Source organism: Acanthopagrus latus, chromosome 3, assembly GCF_904848185.1.
Source record: "Acanthopagrus latus isolate v.2019 chromosome 3, fAcaLat1.1, whole genome shotgun sequence".
Lineage (NCBI taxonomy): Eukaryota > Metazoa > Chordata > Actinopteri > Spariformes > Sparidae > Acanthopagrus > Acanthopagrus latus.
The window spans coordinates 17,386,540-17,411,227 of NC_051041.1; the positions used below are offsets into that span (position 1 = coordinate 17,386,540).

General features: G+C 43.8%; 1 protein-coding gene across 20 annotated transcripts in view; it reads left to right on the forward strand.

Annotated features, from left to right (window-relative positions):
* Positions 1-24,688, forward strand: part of LOC119015564 (cytoplasmic dynein 1 intermediate chain 1) — a 54,551-nt gene that overhangs the window by 18,938 nt on the left and 10,925 nt on the right. For 14 of the 20 annotated variants that reach the window (XM_037091664.1, XM_037091750.1, XM_037091758.1 and 11 more), the window contains 9 exons: positions 4,270-4,365; positions 6,833-7,004; positions 8,488-8,587; positions 8,726-8,851; positions 11,015-11,071; positions 19,741-19,887; positions 21,296-21,409; positions 21,686-21,819; positions 22,250-22,394. In XM_037091664.1, the coding sequence (XP_036947559.1) occupies positions 4,270-4,365; positions 6,833-7,004; positions 8,488-8,587; positions 8,726-8,851; positions 11,015-11,071; positions 19,741-19,887; positions 21,296-21,409; positions 21,686-21,819; positions 22,250-22,394 (1,091 nt within the window). The remainder of the gene's footprint in view (positions 1-4,269; positions 4,366-6,832; positions 7,005-8,487; positions 8,588-8,725; positions 8,852-11,014; positions 11,072-19,740; positions 19,888-21,295; positions 21,410-21,685; positions 21,820-22,249; positions 22,395-24,688) is intronic. The other 6 variants (XM_037091790.1, XM_037091798.1, XM_037091808.1 and 3 more) reach the window with 3 other exon arrangements.

Below are 24,688 nucleotides of genomic sequence, written 5' to 3' on the forward strand. Positions count from 1 at the left end.
AGTGTGTGTGTGTGTGTGTGTGTGTGTGTGTGTGTGTGTGTGTGTGAGTGTGTGTGTGTGTGTGAGTGTGTGTGTGTGTGTGTCTGTGTGTGTGTCGAGTCTTTCTCTAACAATAAGAGTTCTCAGTGTCGTTAATTCATTTGAGTATGTGTGTGTCGTGCCAGGGCCACATTAGAGAGGCCTTTCAAGTCATGTCAGCCTCCTCCTACTCCTCTGCAATAGTGCATGTGTTGTGGTCGGCGCAACAGCAGAACCCCTGCGAACTCTGACTGTGTGTGAGTGTGTGAGTCCATGTGTGTCCATATGAATGTGTGTATGATGTTGGAGGGTTATTCCCAGCGCGTGGGATCCCCCAAATCCTGCTGTATTTGTCTTGTGTTTCCGCCGCCTCCTCACTCTCATATCAGTATCTGTCTGTCTTTGTGATTAATACAATAGAGAGCTGTAAAAATTATGAGGACTGTCAACTTTGATTGTGTGTGGCTCAGTTTAGTCACCTCCATACGGCTATGATAAGTCTGCAGCTCTGTTCCCATAATGTCGTCGATGACAAACTTGGGGCCCGGTCTCATCTTCTCCTCGACACACACACCCACAGCTCTCTTTGATAACTATGCCAGTCGCTCCAAGCATGCACTGACATATTTCAGCACACCAGCACTTACTGTGGATTGGGTTCAGAATAAAAGGTTAGCTGAAGCTTTGATCCTGACCAAACAGAACACATGCTAGCACATTATTGCCGTGACACACCGTACCCTTGTGCTTCATGTGCTAGCCGAAGGGGGAGCAGAAGATGGCTCGTACGTCTTTTATATGCTGTCAGTATCTTCAGAACTCTTCTCGCCACATGCGCTATAGTAGCTGCCTACTGTGAAATAATATAAGGTGTTTAAGCTAATGAAACTCTCAGCGGTGTGTCACCCTTCGTTAAGGCTATGTTTTCTTCAATCCACAAACAGATCATCACATTACTCTCACCTGAACTATTTCACTCTTCTGTAGATCCATAAAAGCGATGATGATGTTTATACAGACTAACAAGAGCCTCATGCACAGAAAACATGATTATATAGTGCTAATTTGTCTCAATACAGTACTTTTTCTCACCTGATACCAGAGTATCTGCCAGTACCCAGTGCCAGTTTGATACCAGTACTACTTAATGGATAATGACTAAAGATTTTTATGGCTGATAGTATAATATTACACTCATATAGATCGGTGCAACCTGGATTTACACAATAATACTGAATTATTGTTGCAGCCCTAACTGACAGCATATTGTCCAGTGTCTAGCACAATACTTATGTAGAGTCTGAACGAGCATATGAAAGGCTGTGACAGGTAATGTTGTTTTGCCTTTCTTGTTAGCAGAGTGTAATATTTTTGTGCTTCCAAACAATTTAACAGATTCAGAGTGTGGGTACATGCCTCTGTTGTGCGTGTGTGCGTATGCATTTACAAACACCTTTACACGTCTTGTGTGTACTTGTGTGTCTCCACACTGTGGGTCTGTGTGTCTACATACCTGCTGGGCTGTACTGAATTGACTGGGCTCGGTCAGCATGAGTAAGCAGCCAGGGGAAGATTGAGGCAGCCATATGCGGCGGCCCCCGGGCTACCGAGGATATCATTACCCCGGGTGTGTCGCTGGCCAAAACGGGAGCCACCAAGCGGAGTTTCATCAAGGTGGACCCCCGTCTGTGGCGAGGGGGAGGATACCAGTTAACCTGTTGTCCTGCCGTGAGGAGTGGTATTAAGCGGCAGGTGGAAAGAGAAAGCATCCCGTGACTAGAATGAGGTGGAAACAACAAAGTGTGCGGATACTTGCAGGGTAGCAGGCAGACACGCTCAAACTGTGGAAGATTGTCTCTTTTGATTTCCCTTCCCTGCTTCTTTTGCAACTCAACAGGAAGCCCTGCAGTGCTTCTGTGTGTGTGTTTGCATGCACATTTTACATAAAGTTTTGTATTATCATTTCTAAGCCACGAGTCTTCCTTTCAAATATAATTTTACAGCGATATAGCTTTTGCTTTACTTTAAACAAACACACAAATGAATCAGAAAATTTCCATTCAAAGGAAATATCCGGGATATTTTCAGTGCTGACAGAACAACTTGATGCATGGCCGCTGGCAACGACATCAGCAGTATCTTCATGCGGGAATTGGACCGTCTCCCCTCAGTGAGGTAACCCATAGGCCATGAATCACGCTGCCTTGCTCCGGAGTCCTGTGGTCCCGGGGGTTGACGGTTTGACCGCTCCTCAATGCGGTCTCTCTCCTCCACTCACGCTCCTCCCATTCCCATCGCCACACATTCCAACCACCGGACCGGTCACGTAAGGTCAAGAAAATAAAATAGAATAGAACACGATAGAATAGAAGTTGTGTATAATGTATCTTTTCCAGTGCTGGTTAGTAATACCCCAGTCGCTGCCTCACATCCCCAGGCCCTTGCAGATTAATGACCACAGATTGTGGAGGCAAAGAGGTGACTGACGGATGCCAAAACCATCAGAAGGAAATAAAGCATGGATGGAGAGACAAAAGGGCCTGAAAGGAGTGTTTTCCTGTTCCTTTCTGTTTGCAGCTTGTCTGTTTTGGCAGCTCAGACATGGAGCTAGTCTGGCAGTCTGCCTGTCTGGTCCTCTCTGGTCTCTCCTCCATACTGGTGGGTCACTGGTGTTTGGATCACTACAGCTGGCTGTTAACCACTGACTTGGACTGAGCCTGGCCGCCATGTGTTTGATTTAGCTTAGTCATTTATTATACACACACGGTATGAAAATTAAAGTCATATATCAAAAACTGTAAGTTGGGAGTGACAAAGAAAAGCAAACATGAAGACGGGGTGAGAGAAGGACGTACTGGGAAGGCTAAAATATCAAACGAAATAAGGCTAGAAATGAGTGCAATCATAGTAATGCAGCCGCTGAAGTGTTCCACCAATTACAATCGCATTTGTACCTTTTAAAGAGCAGCAGTGAGTTCATCAAAAGCTCAGGCGAGTCCGAGTGATAAATGGACAGTTCATCCGGTGCAAGGGCGGCCCTCAAGCGAGTGGTTTCAACAGCGCCCCCGAGCCATACTCCAACTGAGTTAAACACACCCCGACGTGTGTGTGTGTGAGTTCATGTGTGTGAGAGAGACATGACACGTCTGAGAGTGTGATGTAGTCACTTCCTCCCACTGGACTGAGCGACTGTTGTCAGCTTGACCCTGCGCCAGTTAACCCCTCGCCACCCCTGGCATGGCAGGCGAGGGCTCCGGGTGTGTGTGCTGGAGAGAGAGAGAGAAAAGACGGATTGTACGTGTGTGTGTGTGTGTGTGTGTGTGTGTGTGTGTGTGTGTGTTGGCAGACCACAGGTGTCTGGTCACGGTGTCAGGGTGTTAAGAGGTCCTCTGAGAGGCCCCTCCCGACTCTCGGCATCTGTTTTCGGAGAGAGGGAGGGACAAAAAAGAGGAGGAGAGGTTGGCGAGGGTTACCAACACATACCCCGAGGGGTGTGGGGGGGCTTGGACATGGGGGTAGTAGCTCACAAGCAGGTGCCTATGTTGACAGTAACCCTTCATACTTGAACCCCACCTCCTCACAAACATGCGCGCACACACACACACACACTCACAATGCACACACACTCACAATGCACACACTTACAATAAATACTGGAGAGGCAAGCTTAATTGCAGAGCCTGATTGGAGGGAATGCACAGGGAATCCCCTTCAACACACACATCACTGGAACTTTCTGCTTGGGGTCAAAGGTGAAAGAAAAAGGAGAGCACACACAACTCTGACATTTCCTGCTGTGTGTGTGTGTGTGTGTGTGTGTGTGTGTGTGTGTGTGTGTGTGTGTGTGAGAGAGAGAGAGAGAGAGAGTTTGATTTACATGCAGAGTGACCAGTATGTCCACACATGCAGACCATGTGAGCTCAGGCTTATTTTATATTTCTACACAATAACTAATGCTTGATATTGTGTGCAAACGTATCAGAGATTCTGCAGCATTTATGCTTCACATGTTTTTGTTTTCTTAAAAAGGAAAAGAAGGAAGAAATGCAAATACGAGTGCGTGTGTTTGTAAATGAAACCCATTTGGAGCAAATGTTAGTTAGTCAGGTGTACCGGTGCATGTCTGGGAGTGATTATTTTGGTAAGAAGGGGGGGAAGGCAGCACACAGCGGGAGGTCGAGGAAAATTGGAACAGCTGTTGATTAACATGAGTGCTCTCTCTCTCTTTCTTTTTCTTTTACTCTCTCTCAGTAGAGGAGGAAGAGGAAGATGAGGAGATGATGGAGGCGAAGCCGGGCCCCGAGTCGGAGCAGCCAGATGATGACGAGAACAGGGAAACCAAAGAAGGTACAAAGGGAAGATGGATGGATGATGGAAGAATAAACATCATCCATTATTGTAATTGCAGTGATCCTTGCAGATATCACAAATTCTACCATGATAAGATTTTTACTCAGTTCAGTTCAGGGGTCTTCCATCGATTTGAGACTGTATCACCCATGTTAACTGAATCAGTGACAGAAGAAGCTGCTGCACCTTTCTCTTCTCTTTTTGGCCATAAAAGAAAAAAAAACACACTCAGATAGTTGCACATAAGTGTGACTGATTGAGTTCAGGACGATTGGACTTTTCCTCTACACATACCGTAACAATTTGTCTGTATTATTTATAGTTTTTCTTACTTACTGTTGGTCCAAGTCTCTGCCTCTCCCGACTGAACACCCAATCGTTGAATTTTAGTCTGTATGTACTTTTTCTTTGAGCCTAACATTGTTGAAACAGAGCAGCTAATGTGGCTCTAGGGAGAGCAACAGTTTAGCAGACTGTCGAGTCAGATGCTCTTTCTGTCTGTTGACCTGTTTTTTCCTTAAAATCAAAACATATTTGCACACTGATGATTGATTCCCGAGAGTCATGAACATATCATCATCATCGTTTTCATGGCTGCTTGCAATTATCTGACAGGCGCTAAAACGGTTGAATTGTGATCACATCGTTGATCATTGAAGAAATAGATCCAGACTGATGGAATGTTTCACCCCGACTAACAAAACAAATATCTGCAAATGTTAATTGTGTCCAGATAACATTCAATTAAATCTTTCATACTCGGTTTACATGAAGGGCCAATATGCTACTTACATTCATGCTAGTTAGTGGTTAATATGTGTACCCTAATATAAAGTGATACCAAATCACGTGGCAGCTGCCCGACACAGAACGATCTTTCTCCCTCGACTTCTCACATGTTGTTGGTCAAACTGTCACGAGACGCGGTCACTTGTGTGTGACACCTACATCCAGTCAGTGGGTGTATCAGATGGAGGGTAAGGGGGAGGTTAAGGCGGGTCCAGCATATCAGTTCCATGGCATGTGGGGGTCAGCACTGATTAAAAACCTGTCACTTGACCTCCCCGACCACACTTCAAAGTCCAGACTCATGGACGATGTGTGCCTGCATGCGTATGTGGTCGTTTCATGTCGTAAAATATGGAGAGAAGGCCTCGAGTGAGTAAAAACACAGCACACGATGGACAAACATATTCATATTCACATGCATACACAGTCCTGACTGTACCGGGTGTGAGTCAAACACACACACACACACACACAGATGTACGCGCACACACACTCATAAACACACAGTCATCCGTCTCCTCTCCATCCTGGCCTATTAGAAGGTCTGGCCTTTGATCTCTGCCACTCGATTCACTGGGTCTTTTCTGACAACTCGTAAGAAATACAAAGGGATGGAGGGGGATCAAAGTCAAGAGGCAGGGTAAAGGTCGATATGTGTGTGTCTGTGCGTGCTTGTGTGCGTAAAAATCGCATGTGTGCTGCTTGGGGACAGTGACTTCAAAAACAGGACGCCGTGCTGTGCGACCATTACGTTCAAAGGGAGGCGGGCTGCTCAGAGGGCTTTGTTTTCCTCTTGTTTATGAAGTTCTTACTGTAGGGTTTTATTAGAAAAGATGCATTAGGGACTGTTTGTAGTTTATTATGTCCTGGATGTGATTCTGGTTTTGATAGAGATGAAGTGAATTGTTAATCTGACATCAGAAGCAAATTATGTTCTCAGTGTTTTATATTTTACTGCGTACTGTCAGATACAGTAAGATATCTGTACTGTCGTCAGTAATTACTGGACCCTTCACAGTCTGAGGCTCCTGAACAGCTGTTTCAAAACAGGAACATACCTTCACTTTACACATCATGTCAAATACTTTTTTACTGGAATTTATTATATTTGATTAGTGGGCACAGTCCTCACAAATGCCTTAAAGTTTTGGATATCTTGTGTAATTCCATTAGATGGATGAAATGACATCACTATAAAATGATCTGTGGCTAAATCATGATGACCAGCCATTAAAAGAATTATTATTTATTGTTAATATGGATAAATAATAGAGATATGATGCAGCTATCTAGAATAGAGAACAAGTTAGTCAGACAGTCTGTCCATTAATATTGATATTGATTATAAGAAACTTTACAGTACTTTGATTTGATAATCTTAAGTAAGTTTCCAAGTAAAGGGCCAAACATTTTCTTCTTCCAGCCTCTTTGACAGGATGGTTTGCCTCTTTACTTTCTCTTACGATTAGAGTAAATGTAATATCTTTTGAATATGGGCATTAGCATATATATAAGATGTCACCACATGCTTTAGAAAAGTGTGATGTCATTATTAATTGTTTTAGGAGAGAAAAGATAGAACAAGAAGAAAGAAGATGACAGAAAAATGATTTTAAATATTTGTGCGATGACTCGATAATAGCACATGTTTTTATGTTGTATGTTCGTCTGCCAGGCTCATTTCCTGTTCTGCGGGAGCTGACGGAGGAAGAGAGGCAGCAGATCCTGCACTCCTCTGAGTTTCAGAGCTTTTTCGACAGCAGCATCCGGGTGATGGAGAGAGCTCTGGCCGAAGACGGTGACATCTTCTTTGACTACAGTGGCCGAGACGTGGAGGACAAAGAGGGGTGAGCAGGCGGGAGGGAGGGAGGGAGGGAAGGCGTGTTTGGATGTGAGAGAGCACATGTGAGTGTTTACTTGCATGCCTCCAACTAAGAAATGTTCTGTCAGACTGACTCATGCCCACTGTGTCACTCTAGGGGCCTGGAAGCTGCTTTGTTCTTCAAAATAAATGTCTTCCTGCTGATGTCACACTCTCAGGGGGTTAAAAACTCCTCTGAACTGACAACCACCGCGTCCTAAGGAGCATTGTCTTGCCATCTGAAAGCTTGTCTCCAAATGGAGGTTATCAAAGTGTTGGTTGAAGTTATAAGTCATAAGTGCAAGAGCTGCTATTACAGAAGAATTCAGCTTTCACCAGCTCACTTCAACTTTGACCACTGCAGCCTCAGAGGAGCATCAAGCCTGTGGTCAAATAGAGATTATGTCTAAAACAGGCCATGGCCCAGTTCTTCACATCAGCCCTCCTCGTTTTTCCATGGATGTGCTATTTGTGAAGTTGTAACAACATAACCTACAGTCCGCTACCTTGTTCCATCCACTGCTGTTCATTCTCACATACTGCTGCAGACAAAGTGAAGCATTAGCACTTTTCAGTGTACAGAATCTACAACTAAAGGCCTGGAAACTGTGGTGATGCAACAGTCTGAAGTGGCCAGTGGCAATCAGCACAGGATCTAGTTTGACCGCAGGCAACAAGGATGGACAGCCAGTCAGACAGCTCTCTCTCCAAATTCTTCTCATGTCAAGTCAATATGCTGAATCAGCCAATGGGTGTTGTTGAGGACTGACTTGAAACTTTAGTAGGCTGCAACTAACGATTATTTTCATTTTAAATGAATCTTAGAAGAATGCTCATCACTGTGATGTGATGTCGCCAAATTGATTCCTTTGCCCAAACAACGGTCCAAATGCCAAGATTCTTAAAATCCATACATACATTTAAGAAATTGAACATTCTGACGTTTTTGCTTGTAAAGTGACAAACAATGAATTGATTATCAAAACGATTTAATATCCTTTTCCTTTGACAAATCATTGCAGCTCTAAACTTTTTATGAAATCATGACTACTGAATGATTCTTTTTAATTGTTAAACAGAAACACTTTGTTCCTTAAAGACTACTTTTTGCTGCATACATCTCAGTAAATAGTCATGATTTGATATATAATTCCATTTAACAAGTCAGTAAACTGCAGTGTAGCTCTGTGAATCAGTGATTGGTGGCAGCTGTCACAGGAGCTGTCTGCAGTGTTTTAAGGTAAAAAAGCTTCTCCTCCTCCTCTGTACTTACTATGGCCAGTACGCTTTGTAAATATCTACACTTGAGATACTTTAGCAGTGATCACAATTGACTCCTGCAGACAGAAGCATTTTTTTTCTTGGCAGGTACCTATTTTGTGTCTGTTGTGTGACTGGAACAAACCTGCTGTTTTCAGGTTTGTTCACAAAGTAACCTTTGACTGTTTTCTCACGGATCTTTCTCTCAGAGACTCGGGCAGTGGCTCCAGTTTGTCCTTAAGCAGATTATTCTATGATGAACACTGGTCGAAACATCGTGTGATCACCTGCCTTGACTGGTCCCCTCAGGTGAGTCCTGTAGCCCTGTGTGTGTAGCTCAGAGAAGTCTTAGCAGCGATAACGGTGGTGTTTGTTAAAAGATTGTTTGTTGTATTGTTTGTTTCCCTCATCACCTCCTCCTCCTTCTCCTCCTCCTCCTGCTCTCAGTATCCAGAGTTGCTGGTTGCCTCTTATAACAATAATGAAGATGCTCCTCATGAACCGGATGGTGTTGCCCTAGTGTGGAACATCAAATTTAAGAAGGCCACGCCAGAGTACGTCTTTCACTGTCAGGTAATTATACTTATCAAACCTCAACTGTGGAACATGATGCGAGTCATGATTGCAGGTCGTTGGAGGGGAAAAGTTAGTTGAGCTCTTTCTTTTTGTGTCCTCCTGTTTTGTGCACGACTAGTTGCAAGTATAAACTCACAAACAAAGGAAAAAAGAACAAGAAGTCTTCTTTTTGTGTTCCTGTTTTGCAGCTCAGAATTTCACACTCAAAAGCTTCTCCTTTATTTATCAGGCTTTACCTGGCAACCTGAGTTTGGCTGCATCCAATAATCTACAGCTTGTAACTCTTTTCCACACTTTTCCATGACAACAGCACCGTTGTGACTAAACAGAGAGTAAAGAGGAGGTAAATGAAAGGCAGCCCCATGTATTTATTGGAAATTGGATTATAGGTGAACGCTGCCACTTGGAGGTCAGCTTAAATGCAAGAAAGTTTAGTTTTGGTGGGAAAGAAACCCACTGATGGGCGGGATGCTAATCACAAATGACACTGAGAAAATGGTAGAGGGAGGGAGAGAGGAGAGAATGGGTGGAGGGATTGGGTGTGAGGGCTTCACGGCTCCCACGAGACAGGCGAGGCCATATAGAGACGTTTTGGTAGTAATGTGGTGTGGCCTACCACTTCCTAATCCAACGGTGCTACATGTGTGTGTTAGCCCACCCACATTGATGCTATGCCTAATGTCAGCAGTGCTGCATTTCCCAATATTTGACAAGTGTTCCTCATACACGTCACTGGAAGTGAGGAAATACACCTGTGAAAGCATGAATGTCAGAGGCATTCACCTCACTGCTGAGAAATAACGTTAGAAGTGCTCACACGTAATCTCAAATTCAAGTCTCAGCTCAGGAAAAAAATGTCTCACTTTTTCTCAAACACACACACAGAACCACATATTCCTGCAGACCGCACGCTGCGTGCAAATATTTCGATATGACGCTTGCCATATAAGACCAGCTCCATAATGGATTTTTAAAACGCTCCATTCTTTCACTGCACCATAATTTATGTCGCTGCTGAAATCCATGTGGTCTCACGGATAGATTACAGCTATGCATCTTGTAGCTGTAGGATCCAGTAGTTTTTCCATGTGGCACTCTGAGGAAGTATGTACTGTACATCTGACTTTATTAACAGTGCGGTTTACTGAGCATGCTGATCAGTGAATTGTCAGTGTCTGAATATAAGACGTTGGTGAACAAGGATATTTGTGTAAGCAGATGATAAAATGCTCGGTTCATCAAAAGAAGGCAATAAGCTGCAAATGTCTCCAGCAGAGGTGAGCTGGTGACGCCTTCACTGGAACAGAGAAGTTGTTACCTGTAACATTGTTTGTGATTCTCTGACACATACAAACCACTTCTACAAGCACAAACTTGTTCATATCCATGAGAGTGGTCTTGAGTGAGTGTTTACTGGAAAGATGTGCATCAGATGAAGTGATATCAGATGTAGAAGAGACAGAAGAAAAACTGAGAGAGTACAGAAACTCCCAAGTGCCTCACTTTCCTACCCTGCCCCCCCTGCTACAAGTCAGGGAGGTTGTGTGGCCTGGGGCTGTGCCACGCTCTTTTCATGAGGGGAGAAAGAAAAGTGAATGACAGAAAATAGAGAAACATAGATAGAAAGATAGAGTTAGAAATGGAGTGGCCATATAAACAGTAGAGGATAAAACTGAGTGGAAAGAAAGAAGAGGTTGCAAGTCATTTGGAATCAGCCACGACTTCTCCTGTCACTCTTGGATTTGGATGAAAGCAGCACAGGAGCGGTTAGACTAGAGGAGAGACTTTTTTCTTGCTCTTTCTTTCTTTCTGTCTTTCTTTCTTTCTGCAGGGCCTTTTGCAAACAGAGTCGCGACTCTATAGTTAGCCGCGGATCAGATGGCTCTTAATGTGCGAGCATGTTCTGCCGTTTAACCCCCAAAAACCACAGGGCCGGGCGCCTCTTCCCCTCTCCGTCTCTACTTTCTCCTGTTTCTCCTCTCACCTTCCACCTCCCGTCCTTGGCTAGAGGAACAAGCTGTTCACATGCATTCTCCTTCTATCTGTAATCATACACGCCCGCTGTTTACTGCAGGTACACACAAACATATATGAGTTGGTGCTCTCTGCTAGTGTTGGCAGCCCACTAGAGACTTACTTCAGACATTTTTTTCCCCACAGAAGCTGCTTTCATCTGCTGGAAGAATAGGGATCTGTGTGTGTGCATATTTTGCATATGTGAGTATTGTGCACATCTGTAAAGGCTGTGGCATGTGTGTGTGTGTGTGTGTGTGTGTGTGTGTGTGTCTGTAGGATACAGAAGAATGACAGTGCTGGGTCAGTATTGGAGGCTTGGGGTTTGTGGTTGAGGTCTGCTTCAGCAGGAGCTTTATTGTATAAGGCTATGGCTTATAGAAGGCTTCATGTTTCAGCCGGGGTTTCTGTGAGGTCAGGCTTCTATATTTCTTGTCCGGCGGTGTGCAGTTTGGTGAATGAGCATAGCAATGCAGAAACTGCCTGTTTAACAACATTGAAGCTCATATTCAGGGTTAGAATGTTTTTACCTGCTCGAGGGAACATTTTCTTGTGGTGTTCAAACGTCTCAGGTGTTTTCAGTGCAGGTTTTTTATTCTGGACTGTTTGATGCTGAATTTTGATATCAGTTATCCACTGTTGTAATGATCTAATTCATTTGCACTAGACCCTATTATCTGTTCTCAACTATATTTACTTTGAATCAGCGTTGTCCTTGACATGCTGGTGCAGTGGAAAGTGGAAATGTAAATGCTGGTGTCGGTTTGATTTTGGGAGTGTCAGTGTTTTTGGCAATGTGCAGCAGTGTTGTAATATTGTGTTATAAACTGCAACGCAATATTTGGACAGACAGGTCCTGGTTTGACAAATGTTGTTGCCTTGTGGACTCAACAGATTTTAGGTATGCTTTCAGTGTTCTGTCCTTTTTTTTCTCCTCAAGCTCTTGTTTAGTGACCTTACTCTTTTTATTGCAATCATTCACAGAACTTTTTGGCCTTTAAGTTTAAGGGTCTCAGGATTCAAACAAAAAGTGAAAATAGCATTTCTAGAATATATTTCTGCAGATTTAACATTGTAGTTTAAAGTAGTCTTCAGTAGGGGCATTAAACATGTGTTCAAAACAATTTTCATACATTGGTGCAGTTTTATATTTGCAAATATTTGGTTGTTTCCCCTTTTATTCAGCTTTCGTGGCTCTTTTTGGTGTTTTACTTTGTACATCTGGATTAACAAGGTAAAACATATTCTTTATCATGAACATACAAGTTGAAAATATAATTGTTATCTTTGATTTTAGACAGTCAGTCAACTATAACTGAACCAATATCTCAGAACACTACAGGCCTTTTACGATCTTTTTAAGGGCTTGTGGCAGTTTCATGACCCCAGTTAAGGAGCCATTGATTTGTAATATAGTGGAGGAAGTGTGTGAGCCATCAGTGTGTGGGTTGGGCTTGTACTTTAGGAAAGGGGCTGCTGCCGCTGTGGGTTCTGGTACCAGTTGAACGTGCCTTCCCTCAGCATGGCCGTCTCAGCAGTTGGACCCATCATCACCCCATCCCAGTTGGGTCCAATCTTGTAACTTCACACCAGCCTCTCAAGTGGGCAAAGTCACACCACATTAAAGGGCCCGTTTGACTTAAAACCTCTGCTGAACCCCCCAAACCACACGCCTGCCTGTAACAACCCCCGCCGCTACTGTCATATCCCATTGGACTCAGTCATATTTTTATTAATATCTCGCTGCCTTGCGTCGCTCCCTAGGCCTTTGGCACTTCTAGAAAGGTTGAGTAAGAGAAGCAGAGCAGGAGAGGAGGGAGGGAGGGTGAAGGTAGAGAGAGTTATAGAGAGAACTGTGCAACAGCATTAATCACAGGCCTTGTCTAAGTTCAATCCCGATTGAAAATCCACAGGAGGATGAAGCTGCGTTGTGTCCAGACGGCATAGCAGAGATATCTTCTACATGCCTGAAGTTCAAACTGTGGGACTGTGTTTTATTTGTGGCAACTAGAAAGAAAAATCATTGAGAGTGTTGAGGTAGGAGTCAGTTGGATTATTTTATTATACAGAGAAATTAAGACAGTCTTTCAAGTGATTCTCTTTGTTCAAGAAGAGCTCAGAAAAACTCACCGACCGAGTCTGTGGACCCAGTACCATTTGAGCAGCATGGAAAGTGTTGTTGAGAATGGAAAACTGGCAAAAAATCCAATTTCATGACTTTAGATTATCAAAGTCAGACAGTGTTCTTTATTCAGTGCTCATGCATTCAGCATTTTGGCATATTTTGAAATGATAATAGCCGAGGGAGTTCGATGTTTTGCTAAATATGCTAATTTGCTTTCTAGCGGAGAGTACAATCATGAGATCGATACCACTCTTTTAACTGTAGCCCGCAGCCAGTTATCACGAGCTTAGCAGAAGTCTGGAAATGGGGAACGAGCTAGTCAAAATCTGCAGACAAGCTCATCTAAAGCTCACTAATTAGCATGTTGCCACTCTCTTGGTCACTTAGAACAAAAATCACTTTTTCCTAAAATATTAAACAGTTTCTTAAGATTCAGGTTGCAACGTGTCGCCCTCCTGAGTGGTGGTTAAGGCTCTCTCTAGAGACAGTGTCTGGTTTGCCTGCCCTGGGCTTCTGTAGAAACGTGACGGTGCATCATGGCAGACCACGTGGTGTGGAAGAGGATCTGCTCCCACTGTAGACACTGGAGGCTTATACACTGATTAAAACACAATATTATATTCCTTTTCTGTGAATTGATCCTCCTAAACCCTACATGCTGGACCTTCAGGAAACACTCTCCAGAAGTATCAAAAGAAGTATTGGCATCCAGCCATGAAACTACAGCAATTGTTCAAGGGGGATTAAACATTTGAGTCTATAGCAGTTTCATTTTATGTTTATTTTATGTCATTTAAATTCTATAAAACTCTCACCAAAGTTTGTTGCAACATATCCTATAAAATGGGATTGATATTAATGTCCCATGGAGGAACTTGTAACATCTATAAATAGAATAGTATCGATATCTATCTAAGTTTCAATAGCAGAATAGAAACAAATACATTATATTTATAACAGGAATCCAGCATTAAAGCCACAAACCAGCAAGAGTGAAAATGTGAGCCAAGCAAACAAACAAGATATGGAAAATAAAGGGAAAGGAGCTGTAGGAGGCAGAGAAAGGCCTGTTTGTGTTCCCAGAGCTCTCACTCTGTCAAACCCTCATTCTTTGCCTGCTGAAATCGAGACTCGGCTTGGTATTTCTCTCTCCTTGCCAGAAACCACAGAGTGACAAAATCCGTGGGGTGTCATAAACGAGCGAAGCCAGGGGGAGAAAGGGAGGAGAAAGGTGGTCGGGAGGAGGGGGGGAGGTTGAGAAGAGGGGATGCAAGGGAAGACAGTCGGATCCATCTGGTCCTGATAAGGCAGAGTGGAAAACAGATGAGTGTGGTGAGCGAGGGGGGAGAGATGGGGGGAGAGGAGGGATGGAGCGTGGATCTGCTTGGGAGGATATACTGTCTGGCGTTCCCTATCACCCCCCCACCCATCTCCTTCTTTCTTCTCGCCATTGCACTCTCGATCCATTTCTTGCCTTACCAAGCCGACTTAAGCAACAGTTTGTTGCCCGAGGAAAGAACGAAAGAGAAGAGGAGGCAACAAAGGAGGGAGTGTTCCAGTCTCTCCAGCCTTCTTTCTCCCTCTGTCATTCCTCCAAACCTCCCTAATCCCTCGCTGGGTGCCATCTTTCATCACAGCCTACCATGTGTGTATTATCCTCTACAGAACACTTCCCATTAATATAATAAGGGCTGCCAGAAGCACTTAGCCTTGTGAGCCTTGTGTGAGATACGGTAGATGATACTTTGTGTGTGAGAGAGTTTCTCCGTCATGCACACACACACACACACACACACACACACACACACACACACACACACACACACACACATACACAGGACAGACCTTGCCCGAGGACAGAAATGGAACCCACTGTTCTGACTGCGTGAGCGTCTCCCTGTAAAACTTCCACAATTTATCTCAGGCCCAATATACCGAAGTGACTCTCTCTGCTGCTTTTCCTTCCGGGAGCTGTCACTCCCCCACATCCTCTCCGTCTGGGCTGGCAGGAGATGACTTGGCAGGTGTCTGACCCACGCCGCATGCGAGATGAGAACCATCCACAGAGCCACTCTGCGTTTGGAAATGAAATGTCAGGCTCGGTATCCAGTCAGCCCCTGATATGGAGATGCAATCATAGCGGGAGTATTGCAGACACGAGAGTTGTTGAGGTGTTATTTAGACAGATGTGGTGCTCGTGTGGCTGGTATGTCCAGACTTATGAATCTGAAATCCAGAGGAGCTGCAGGAGATGGGAGGAGTGTGGCTGTATTTCATTTAAAGGGAAAGTTCGTACAAGTTCTGTACACTAAGTATGAATACTACAGCTAGCAACAGGCTACGTTCACTTAGCAGAGAGATCGGAAGTGAGAAACATCTCGTCTGGCGCCTCAAACACTCACTAATTCATTTGTATGTCTTTTTAATACTGTAGGTGTTAGTAGGGACGGGGTTGAGAACACTTTATTGATATCAGTGCTATTATCGATACTGATCGTCGGTCCAGTTCTCTCTGATGTCTCATTAATTCTTGATCACGGTTCTGTGTGGATAAATGTGCTCAGTCTGACTGTGTGGTTCTGAAGTTATTATAACATTTGGACTGGGTCACAGATGTGCTGCTCATTGTGAGGCAGTGGCACCTGTTCCTGGCTTTAAAGCCCAGGTTCTGTTTAAAGATGTTTCAGGATATTGCTGCTGTTTTCACCCTGACTTGAGTTTATATATTACAGACATAACAACAACATGTCTCTTGTCCTCTTTTTAAGTGAGAATAAGCTATGCTGGATGGTTTATTTCTCTGGATCAGCTCAAAGGCATATGATTCTGATGGACCGGACGTTAATTTGCCTTGTGTTGGGGTTTTCTGTACCAGACTGTTTTCTGGCTTAGATTGCTAACTGAAGCAATCAGTAGCTTTGTGTTTACGGTACGGACATGAAGTGATATTGAACCTCTCATTTAACTCTCAGACAGAATGTGAATACACATAATCCCCAAAATGTCAAACTTTTCCTCAGATTCAGTCACAATTCTCTCCAAAAAACAGTATTCAAGTCGTTGATGCCAAAGCTTCATGAATGAATCAAAAGTCTACAGAAAGACTTCCAGTCGAAACATAATCAAGCTCCCCATAATTCAGCTCTTAACTCAGTCATTAATATTTTACATGACATTCAAATTGAGAATCCACTTTAGAGTGTCAAGCTATTCCCCTCGAGCTTAAATCATAAACTTCCTTATAGCGCGCAACAAATTGATCTTATTTCAGCATCAAATGACATTCAGTACATTTAAAAGGCACATAACTCTAAAACATATGTGCTGATGTGACATTTGATTAGAACCATTTAGGGGGAAGCGGCTTTCATGTTAAGTCCAAGTCGCTGCTGGCAGGCGCCTCAAAGCGTGCCATGGGGACAAAGTCGGGCTAATTTTCAGTAGCTCTTTCACTAAGCCTGACAGTACACCAGGGGAATGATGGCATAACCTGTGGTTTCTCGAAGAGGGGATTCAGAGTGTAGTCAGGATTTTTCCTCTTTAGATGGGGACACTGATAGGGCTTAGGAGTTAAACTAACATATGGAGCAAATAGAGGGGGGTCTTGATTTGATTTGGCTTCCCTTTGTCATTACTCTTGTGGGGTAGAGATGTTTACTTAGGGTGATAACTGGTGGAAGAACGACAGGGAAGAGTAGAGAGCAGGGATGTTTTCTATTTGCTTGTGGATTTGTGTGTTTATTTGCCGGTGTTAATAGTAAAAGTTGAGCCATACTGGTCTTTACTGGAAGGATAAATCAGATGAAAGGTTCTGTGGTGAGTTTAAAGACAATATAATAACAGATGGAAGGTAGTATACTGTCTGTTGCATTCCAGATTGTTCCCATTTAATAAACAAAATGAAATGACACATTTATAGTCGTCTTATGGTTTCTGTGTCTTTAGTATGTAGAAAAAGATAGAATTCAACAGAGTGAGCGACGATGTAGGAAAAATAATTGCTTCTTTAGTTTTGGGATGTGTGTCGACTTGTTTTCTTGCCAAGAGTTGATGAGAAGTTTGATACCAATCTCATATCTGCTGGAGGTTAGCTTAGGTAAGGACGAGAACAGCTAGCTTTAATACTAACATGTGAGAGGGGTATCGATCTCATCATCTGACTCTCAGCAAGAAAACAAATGAGCCTATTTGCAAGAATGATAAATGTTTGTGATGGGTGAACCATGTGCGTGCATGAGTGTGCGTGGATGTGTGTGTTTGTGTACACAGATGACGGGGGGGCGAGACGTGGTTTCATTAGCCCACAGATGGAGTCTGATGGAGGGGGAGCAAACCTCAGACAGCAGCCTGTCAGACCACCGCAGAGTGTAAAGGTCATCATCGGATATCAAAAGTGATCTAGTTAAAGGCGACTCATCCATGTGTGTGTGAGTGTGTGTGCTAACGTCTGCTAATTAATCTGAATTCTTTTTATTCTGACTGCTCAGATGAACTTTTCAGAGATCGACTTTATTTTTATCACTGAAGTTCAGTTTATTTTGAGTCTCGACATCTGAAGCAACTCGTCCAGAGGCCGTGACTCCTCAGAAGAAACAAAGAAGAGAGAGTGTTTTCTTTCCTTATGGTTTGTTTTCCAGTCTCCTTCCAAAATGAACTGGGGTTGGAGTTGGCTGCTTCGCACATGGTGTGGTGGCGGAGACGGAGAGAGAGAGGGGGAGCGCCGGGGAGAGAAGTGAAAAACAAGACCAATGTTAAACTATTGAATACTTGTAGGTTGTCTCAGTTCAGTAAGGTCGTCTCAGAAGCTACATGAAGCTAAACTCTCTTGATATACTTGGAGCAAGAACAAATGCTGTGAGTGAGCCTGTTGTCTGAGGCTACTTCAGCACAGTTAGGTTTTATCAGTCCCAATAAATCCATTTGTACATTTACATTTAGCATCTGTTTTTTAATAACATCTGGTCACATAAGAATATAAGAAACTGCTGAATGAGGCATGAGATATTCCAAATGTTAAATTTGGTACATTCAGTTTATTTCAGTCATGGTATTAAAACGACAACAATGTAACTTTTGAAACAGTGAAATCCACAAATCCTAAATTCAGTACAGTGAAGGCTTCTGTCACTTCAGCCTTTCTTGATCTGATATCACCAGCAGATTATCTAATGTTGGGAAACTTTATCTTGAATCTATTTTAATTTTGTAATATATTTCTTAGTAATTACTGAGTTAGTTTGCTGGCTGTATAACCATTCTCTAGAGGTACTGAGTCTCGGTTGAATCTGACGTCATCCATCGTTTTGAGTATCAGTCTCACTGGTGTGGAACATTATAATCACACGGTCACTGATGTCAACTGTTCTCTAGTTTGTCTTATTGACAACCTTGGTGGGTTGTTCACCAAAATGCTACGACAACAATGAATAGATGAGAAGTAGTTCTTTGTGCACCCTGGTGCTTCAGGTATGTATATGAGGTTCAGCGTAATAACTTTGTAATAACTGTATAACGACAGTGTCATCCTGCAGCCTCTGTGTATAATCTGTATGTTCACCAGTATAATTATTGAACAATATTAGAGGTGAGAGGATTCACGTGAGCTGTTACTGGATCATCATAGAGGTAATTCATTCTTAGAATCACATTTGTTGTTGTTTTACTGTCTATTAAAAACCAAATCACAGTAGTAGGAATCATAACTCAACTAATGTGTTACATATATCTTAGAATCATTAACTTGTTAATACACTTATTCATTTTAATGGTTCTGATAATTAATAACGAGCTTTCTCTCCAAACATGGTCTCACAGCTGTTCGTCTGCCACATCGTTTCCAGGAACAGTAAATCTGTCAGTGGCAGATCTTCCAACAAAATCTACGACCATATTGGGAAACAATGCTTTTGCGAAATTCACGCTACATGTTTTTATAGTTAACTGTTTTTAATTGTGCTGCGTGTTTGTGAGCTTCTTGTTTCATGCTCTCGTGGGCCCATCTTGACTGTAAATTATCATTCCTCTCAACATGATCACGCTGCTTTACTAGATGGATGGATGGAGGGATGAATTTGTAACACCACTTACCCTCCTGTAGCACCACGATGCTGAAACAATTTCTCATAACTTCGCAGCGCTGATGCTTCATTGGCTCTGGGTCAGGGGAGGCTAGCTGCTGCACGCAGAAGCCCATATGGGACGAGCACTGAAGAGGAACCAAAACTCAATAAACACGGCATCGGGGAGGGAGGGAGTTCAAGGGTGCGCTTGTCATGATGGAGGCTACAGTGAGCGCTCCAGTGGCTGCTGGGGTTTTGATGCTGTAATGTGAAACGGCTGGGGGAAAGAGGACTACAATTCCCCTCTTTGTCTGGTCTCCGCCCTAGCGTCACCCCTCTCTCCTCTCCTCGGCGGACCCTCACCGTAACCAGACTCATCATCTCCCTCGCCGTCTATCTCCCCTCAGCCGCCACCCATCACGCCGCCTTGATCACTCGCTCTCGCTCACGCTCCGTCTAGCGTTACCGTTTTCGCTTCATATCTTTCATTGTTTGTGCTCTTTTCTCACTGTCTGCTGTTTTATCTCCACATTTCATCAGACCGAAGCATTCCAATTGTCACCATGTTGCTCCGTCGAGATTCTGTCTTTTTCATGATTTTTCCCACAAAATAACCTCACACCAGATTAATATGTGTTGTGTTTCTGCTATCTCACCCTCTCCTCTTCTCTCTCTGGCTGTTTGCTCAGTCTCCTGTAGTATCTGTGGGCTTCGCCAGGTTTCATCCCAACCTGGTGGTGGGGGGGACATACTCGGGACAGATCGTCCTGTGGGACAACCGCAGTCACCGCCGGACCCCCGTCCAGAGGACTCCTCTGTCAGCAGCTGCACACACTGTAAGGCTTCCTCCACCTCCACCTCCACAGTTACAGTCCCACACAACAAACTGAGCAGGGACCTGACCGAACAGCACTCCACGGCAGTTTCACTGACAATGACAAAATCAGTATTCGATGCATGCCTTAGTTTTGAGGTACAAGTTGCTTTTATCACTGAAATGATTTGATTCGTTGATCGAGAGAAATTAATCAGATTTCGATCATCAGTTTAATAATTAAGCCATTAAATGTCAATTATTTGCTAGTTTTTGCTCCTTAAATGTGAAAAATATTGTAATTTTCCATTTTTTCTACTGAATAAATTTGAAGTGTTTTCTAATATTTTTATAAACTAAAAGATCAATTCCATTATGGAGAAAAATAATCAGAAGTTTAATGAAAAATGAAAACCATGGTTTGTTGCAGCCCTGTTGAAACGAGCCTGTTGACCTACATGACAGAGCTCCCTGTTGAGCTGTGATTAGTCGCATACAACAATTAGATGTCATATAAACTTCCTGATGGTCAGATGTTTAATTATATACAGACATACTGTTTTAGAGAGCTGGGTATCACGTTTTTCATATGATAAACACACACACACACACACACACACGCACACACACACGCACACACACACACGACGTAACTGAAGGGACAGCTCAGTTTTGATGCTCTGATGAACTCAGTGACCCTCAACAAATTACTGACCACTATACACTAGTAATATCTTAAGACCTGAGGCCGTTTATACATGCACGCACGCACGCACGCACGCACACACACACACACACACACACACACACACACACACACACACACACACACACACACACACCACTACATGCCGTCCATGCTGTAGGTTTAATCCCCAATAATGAGGCCGTCGCTCTCGTCCTCTCCAGTCAGTGAGTCCGGCCTGCTAGCATGTTGCTGATTGCTGAATGGATTCTTTGTGTTGCCCGTCCGGTACACAAATCAATTACTGCCCAGTAATGACATAATGCTTTCACACACTGCTGTGGATTTGCAGAGCAGCGCATGTCTGCAAACGGAAGGAGCGGCTGCACGCTGGCATGTGAGCTGTCTGTGTGACCGCTGCGTCTGCTGGTCCACTGTGTCTAACAATGTCATTTGTTTAAGTTTTTATTGCTATTTTATTATTGGTAACATATCAAATTATGTAAATACGTAAAATTAGTAATATTCTATTATGCAAGATACCAGAAACAAACACATTTCCCCGACTGCGGGACATTAAAGGATTTCTTATTCTGATTCTGAGAAGTGGAGAGATTTAGTGGAGCTTTTGTTGTAGTCATATCATTATAATAATGAATTATTATTTATTGTATTGTGCGAGTGCATATCTCCACCCAGGTCCTCCATTTTGTGTGTCTTTGTCTCTCTTTGTGTGTGTGTGTAGCACCCAGTGTACTGCGTAAACGTGGTCGGCACCCAGAATGCCAACAACTTGATCACTGTGTCTACAGACGGCAGGATGTGCTCCTGGAGTCTGGACATGCTCTCCCAGCCGCAGGTACACAACACTCAGCACACTGTCCACACAATCTGCTGACGACGCAGAAAGACTCACTGAGTCAAAGGTTGAGTCACTGAGGTAAACTGTGTTCCATTGCTCAACGCAACATGAAATGAGTTTTAGTGCTAATGCATCTGGAATTCCATGTGTATTTCTATTACTGTTGTAATGTGTTTGAATAGGCTTACAATAAGGCTTCCTTATTGTGTGTGTGTGTGTGTGTGTGTGTGTGTGTGTGTGTGTGTGTGTGTGTGTGTGTGTGCGCGTGTGTAGGAGACCATGGAACTTGTGTACAATAAATCCAAACCTGTGGCGGTGACAGGCATGGCTTTTCCCACGGGAGACGTTAACAACTATGTGGTGGGGAGTGAGGAGGGCACTGTGTACACTGCATCCAGGCACGGCAGGTTCGTGGACACACACACACACACGCACACACACACACTTTTAGCTCAGATAATAAAGAATCATATTGTAAAAAAAGAACACTGCCCAACAAAAAGAAACCAACAAAACATTCAGGTAGTTCACATGAAAAAGAGTCTCTAAATTAAGTACATTGAAGTGTTTTTTTCCGCCTTGTTGCCTTTGAAAATTTAATAAACTCAGAATTACAACAAGGGTTAGAATTGTTTTACTAAAATTAAATGGATTATTTTCCCTCAATTTAAGGAGTTAATCATTTTAATTTTAATCAAAGCTCCCTGACTGTGCCGCTAATTTCTTTTTAGCATGAGCACCCTCAGTAAGGAGCAAACCACTTCACTGCCTTATATTTAAAAAAGTTAAGACCACTTAAACACAGCAGAGCTGAACCACCTGTGTCTCTCTCCCCAGTAAGGCAGGTATCTGTGAGATGTTCGAGGGCCACCAGGGGCCCGTGACCGGCATCAGCTGCCACAGTGCCGTGGGCACCGTCGACTTTTCCCACCTCTTCATCACATCCTCCTTCGACTGGACCGTCAAACTCTGGAGCACCAAGGTATGGTGTGTGTGTGTTTTTATATGTGTGTGCAAGACAGAGAGAGGATGTGGTGGGGGGTTGATTGTGGACTCCGGAGAGGTTGTAGAGTGTGTGTGTGTGCGTGTGTGTGTGAGTCACAGAGAGAATGAACTAGTCAGTGGAGGGGGGCTGAGTGCTGTAGGGGAGCAACTTCTTGGAAAATCAAGTCTCTCTCTCACAACTTGTATGCATCTGTGTGTATGTGTGAGTGAGAATGAGTTGGGTAATATCTGACGCTGAGTGTTTAAGTGCTGGAGGTTGTGTAGTCAAAGTATTCAGCGGCAGAGTGACACAACGAGCTGCACTTTTAGCTCCACAAGTTGTTTTTGCAGCCTGATTATTTTGTCCTGAATTTAGCCTCCCAGGTTGGGTGCTGCCCCCCTGCTGGCAAACCCACTAACAAAGGTTAATAGATGGTGGAGGACAGGTGTACAGCCAACAAGTGAGCTGGATGACTTGACTACACCAGAGGAAGATTTGCCTGTGAGGCCTAACTGAGGGGGAAATACCATCATCCTCCTCCTCCTATTTCTCTCATACCTTCGTTTCTTATTCCTCTGTTAACAGACTTGCTTGTTTTAATTACTGGAGAGGGAATGAGATTCCTGCTGGCGGACCAGATGACACTTGTTTCTCTGTGATGAACGGAGGTGGCGTGCAGGTGGTGGTGGCAGCCGACTGGCAGATGAAGCTAGCTTGAACGTTATCATCTGCCAGGACTCTGTTAGCTGTAATCTAATAGCTGCATCAACTGTTAGCACTGTCAGCTAAACTCACTGCAGCACTCAGCTGCTCATCGGGCTGCTGGCAGCTCACTAGCTTCCGTCCTGCCGATATCAACACGGCTTTGTTGAACAGCACAGTGCATCATCGAGCGAAGAGCAGGGTGCTTCCTCCGTGAACATGCATTACTGCATCCTCTCTGATCTTAACGTGTCATATGCGAGTGATAGTAACTGTCTGAGCATCAGACGACACTCCGCTGTGGTGTGAATAGCTGTTATTTCATTCAACAGTCAGATTGTCTGCTAGTGTCAGAAATGAACTCTAGTCAGATTATTTCAGGTGACTAATACCTATTTGGCAGAAATCTTTAATAGCAAATCTGCGTTAGCTCTGTTACAGTTAAATCAGGTCAGTCACTGATATCAGACGGCCTTCATCAGATCTTAAACCCTGTGCACCTCACTGACTGTCACAGCCTCTGAGTGCTCCTCAGACACTCCAAAGCTGGACGCTCCTCCTCTCGCTCGGTTTTTGAGTGACCTCGTCCACTCTGCATTTGTTCGCCCTTCAAACTCATGTGACAAATTCCATTTCAGTGGCAGTAAAAAAAAAGCAAACTGTCGACATTTCTGTCAAAGTAAGTGTTGGAGAATAGAACAGTGAGCTAATAGATTCAGAGACACTTCTGTGGGGGTGGTGGAGTATGCTCAGGTACAGACAGAAGAACTTCTGCAGTGGAAACAAGAGTACAGGATGAGATGTTTCACTGAAGAAGTGAGAGACAGGAAACTGGATGGAGAGTCAGCAGGGGGGAGAGGAACAAATGGCATTCTTTATAGTGAAGGTGATGCTAACGTTGAAGGACAGAGGGATCGACATGAGCAGGGCGCCACGCAGCAAACAGCCAGAAATCAAAGAGAGACCTCTTCAGTGTGAGGAAAATACATAATGTATATTGCATAATACCTTCAGCTTTATGCAGGATCCAGTTTCATTTTTTATACTCGGCTGTGACAGGCAGTAAAGCATTCTGATGAGTTTTAGCTCATGTTTGCATGCAGGCAGTCCATGAGTCTTACACCAAGGGTCCCGCGACACATATTAAAACATTTCTGCGGATTTTCATCAGAAGAGTGTGTTATTTTTCAGGATTTGGGAATTCCCTTTCCTTTGAGGGGCACCGCAGGAATGTGTGTCTGTCTCTCATCCCACATAACCCATATTTGTGTGTGGGCAGGCGGAATACCTGCGTCCGTGTGTGTGTGTGTGTGTGTGTGCAAATATACACACACCACTCCTGCCTCTCGTGCACCTTAAGCGAGCTGCCTTTGCTTACTTAAAACCCCCTCGAGGTTTGCCTTCAACCCAACTGTTGTAACACACATTCGCAGTGAATTCTCTTTGCATTCACACACACGTTTGCCCTCGCGGTTCAAAAAGGGCCGTCGCACAGAAGTCTGCTGATGTTTTTACACTCAGCGGTGCAAATATTGTGGTTAGCGAGAGTGTGAGGACGTCGCGTCAGCTGGGAGTTGGTTCATGATCCA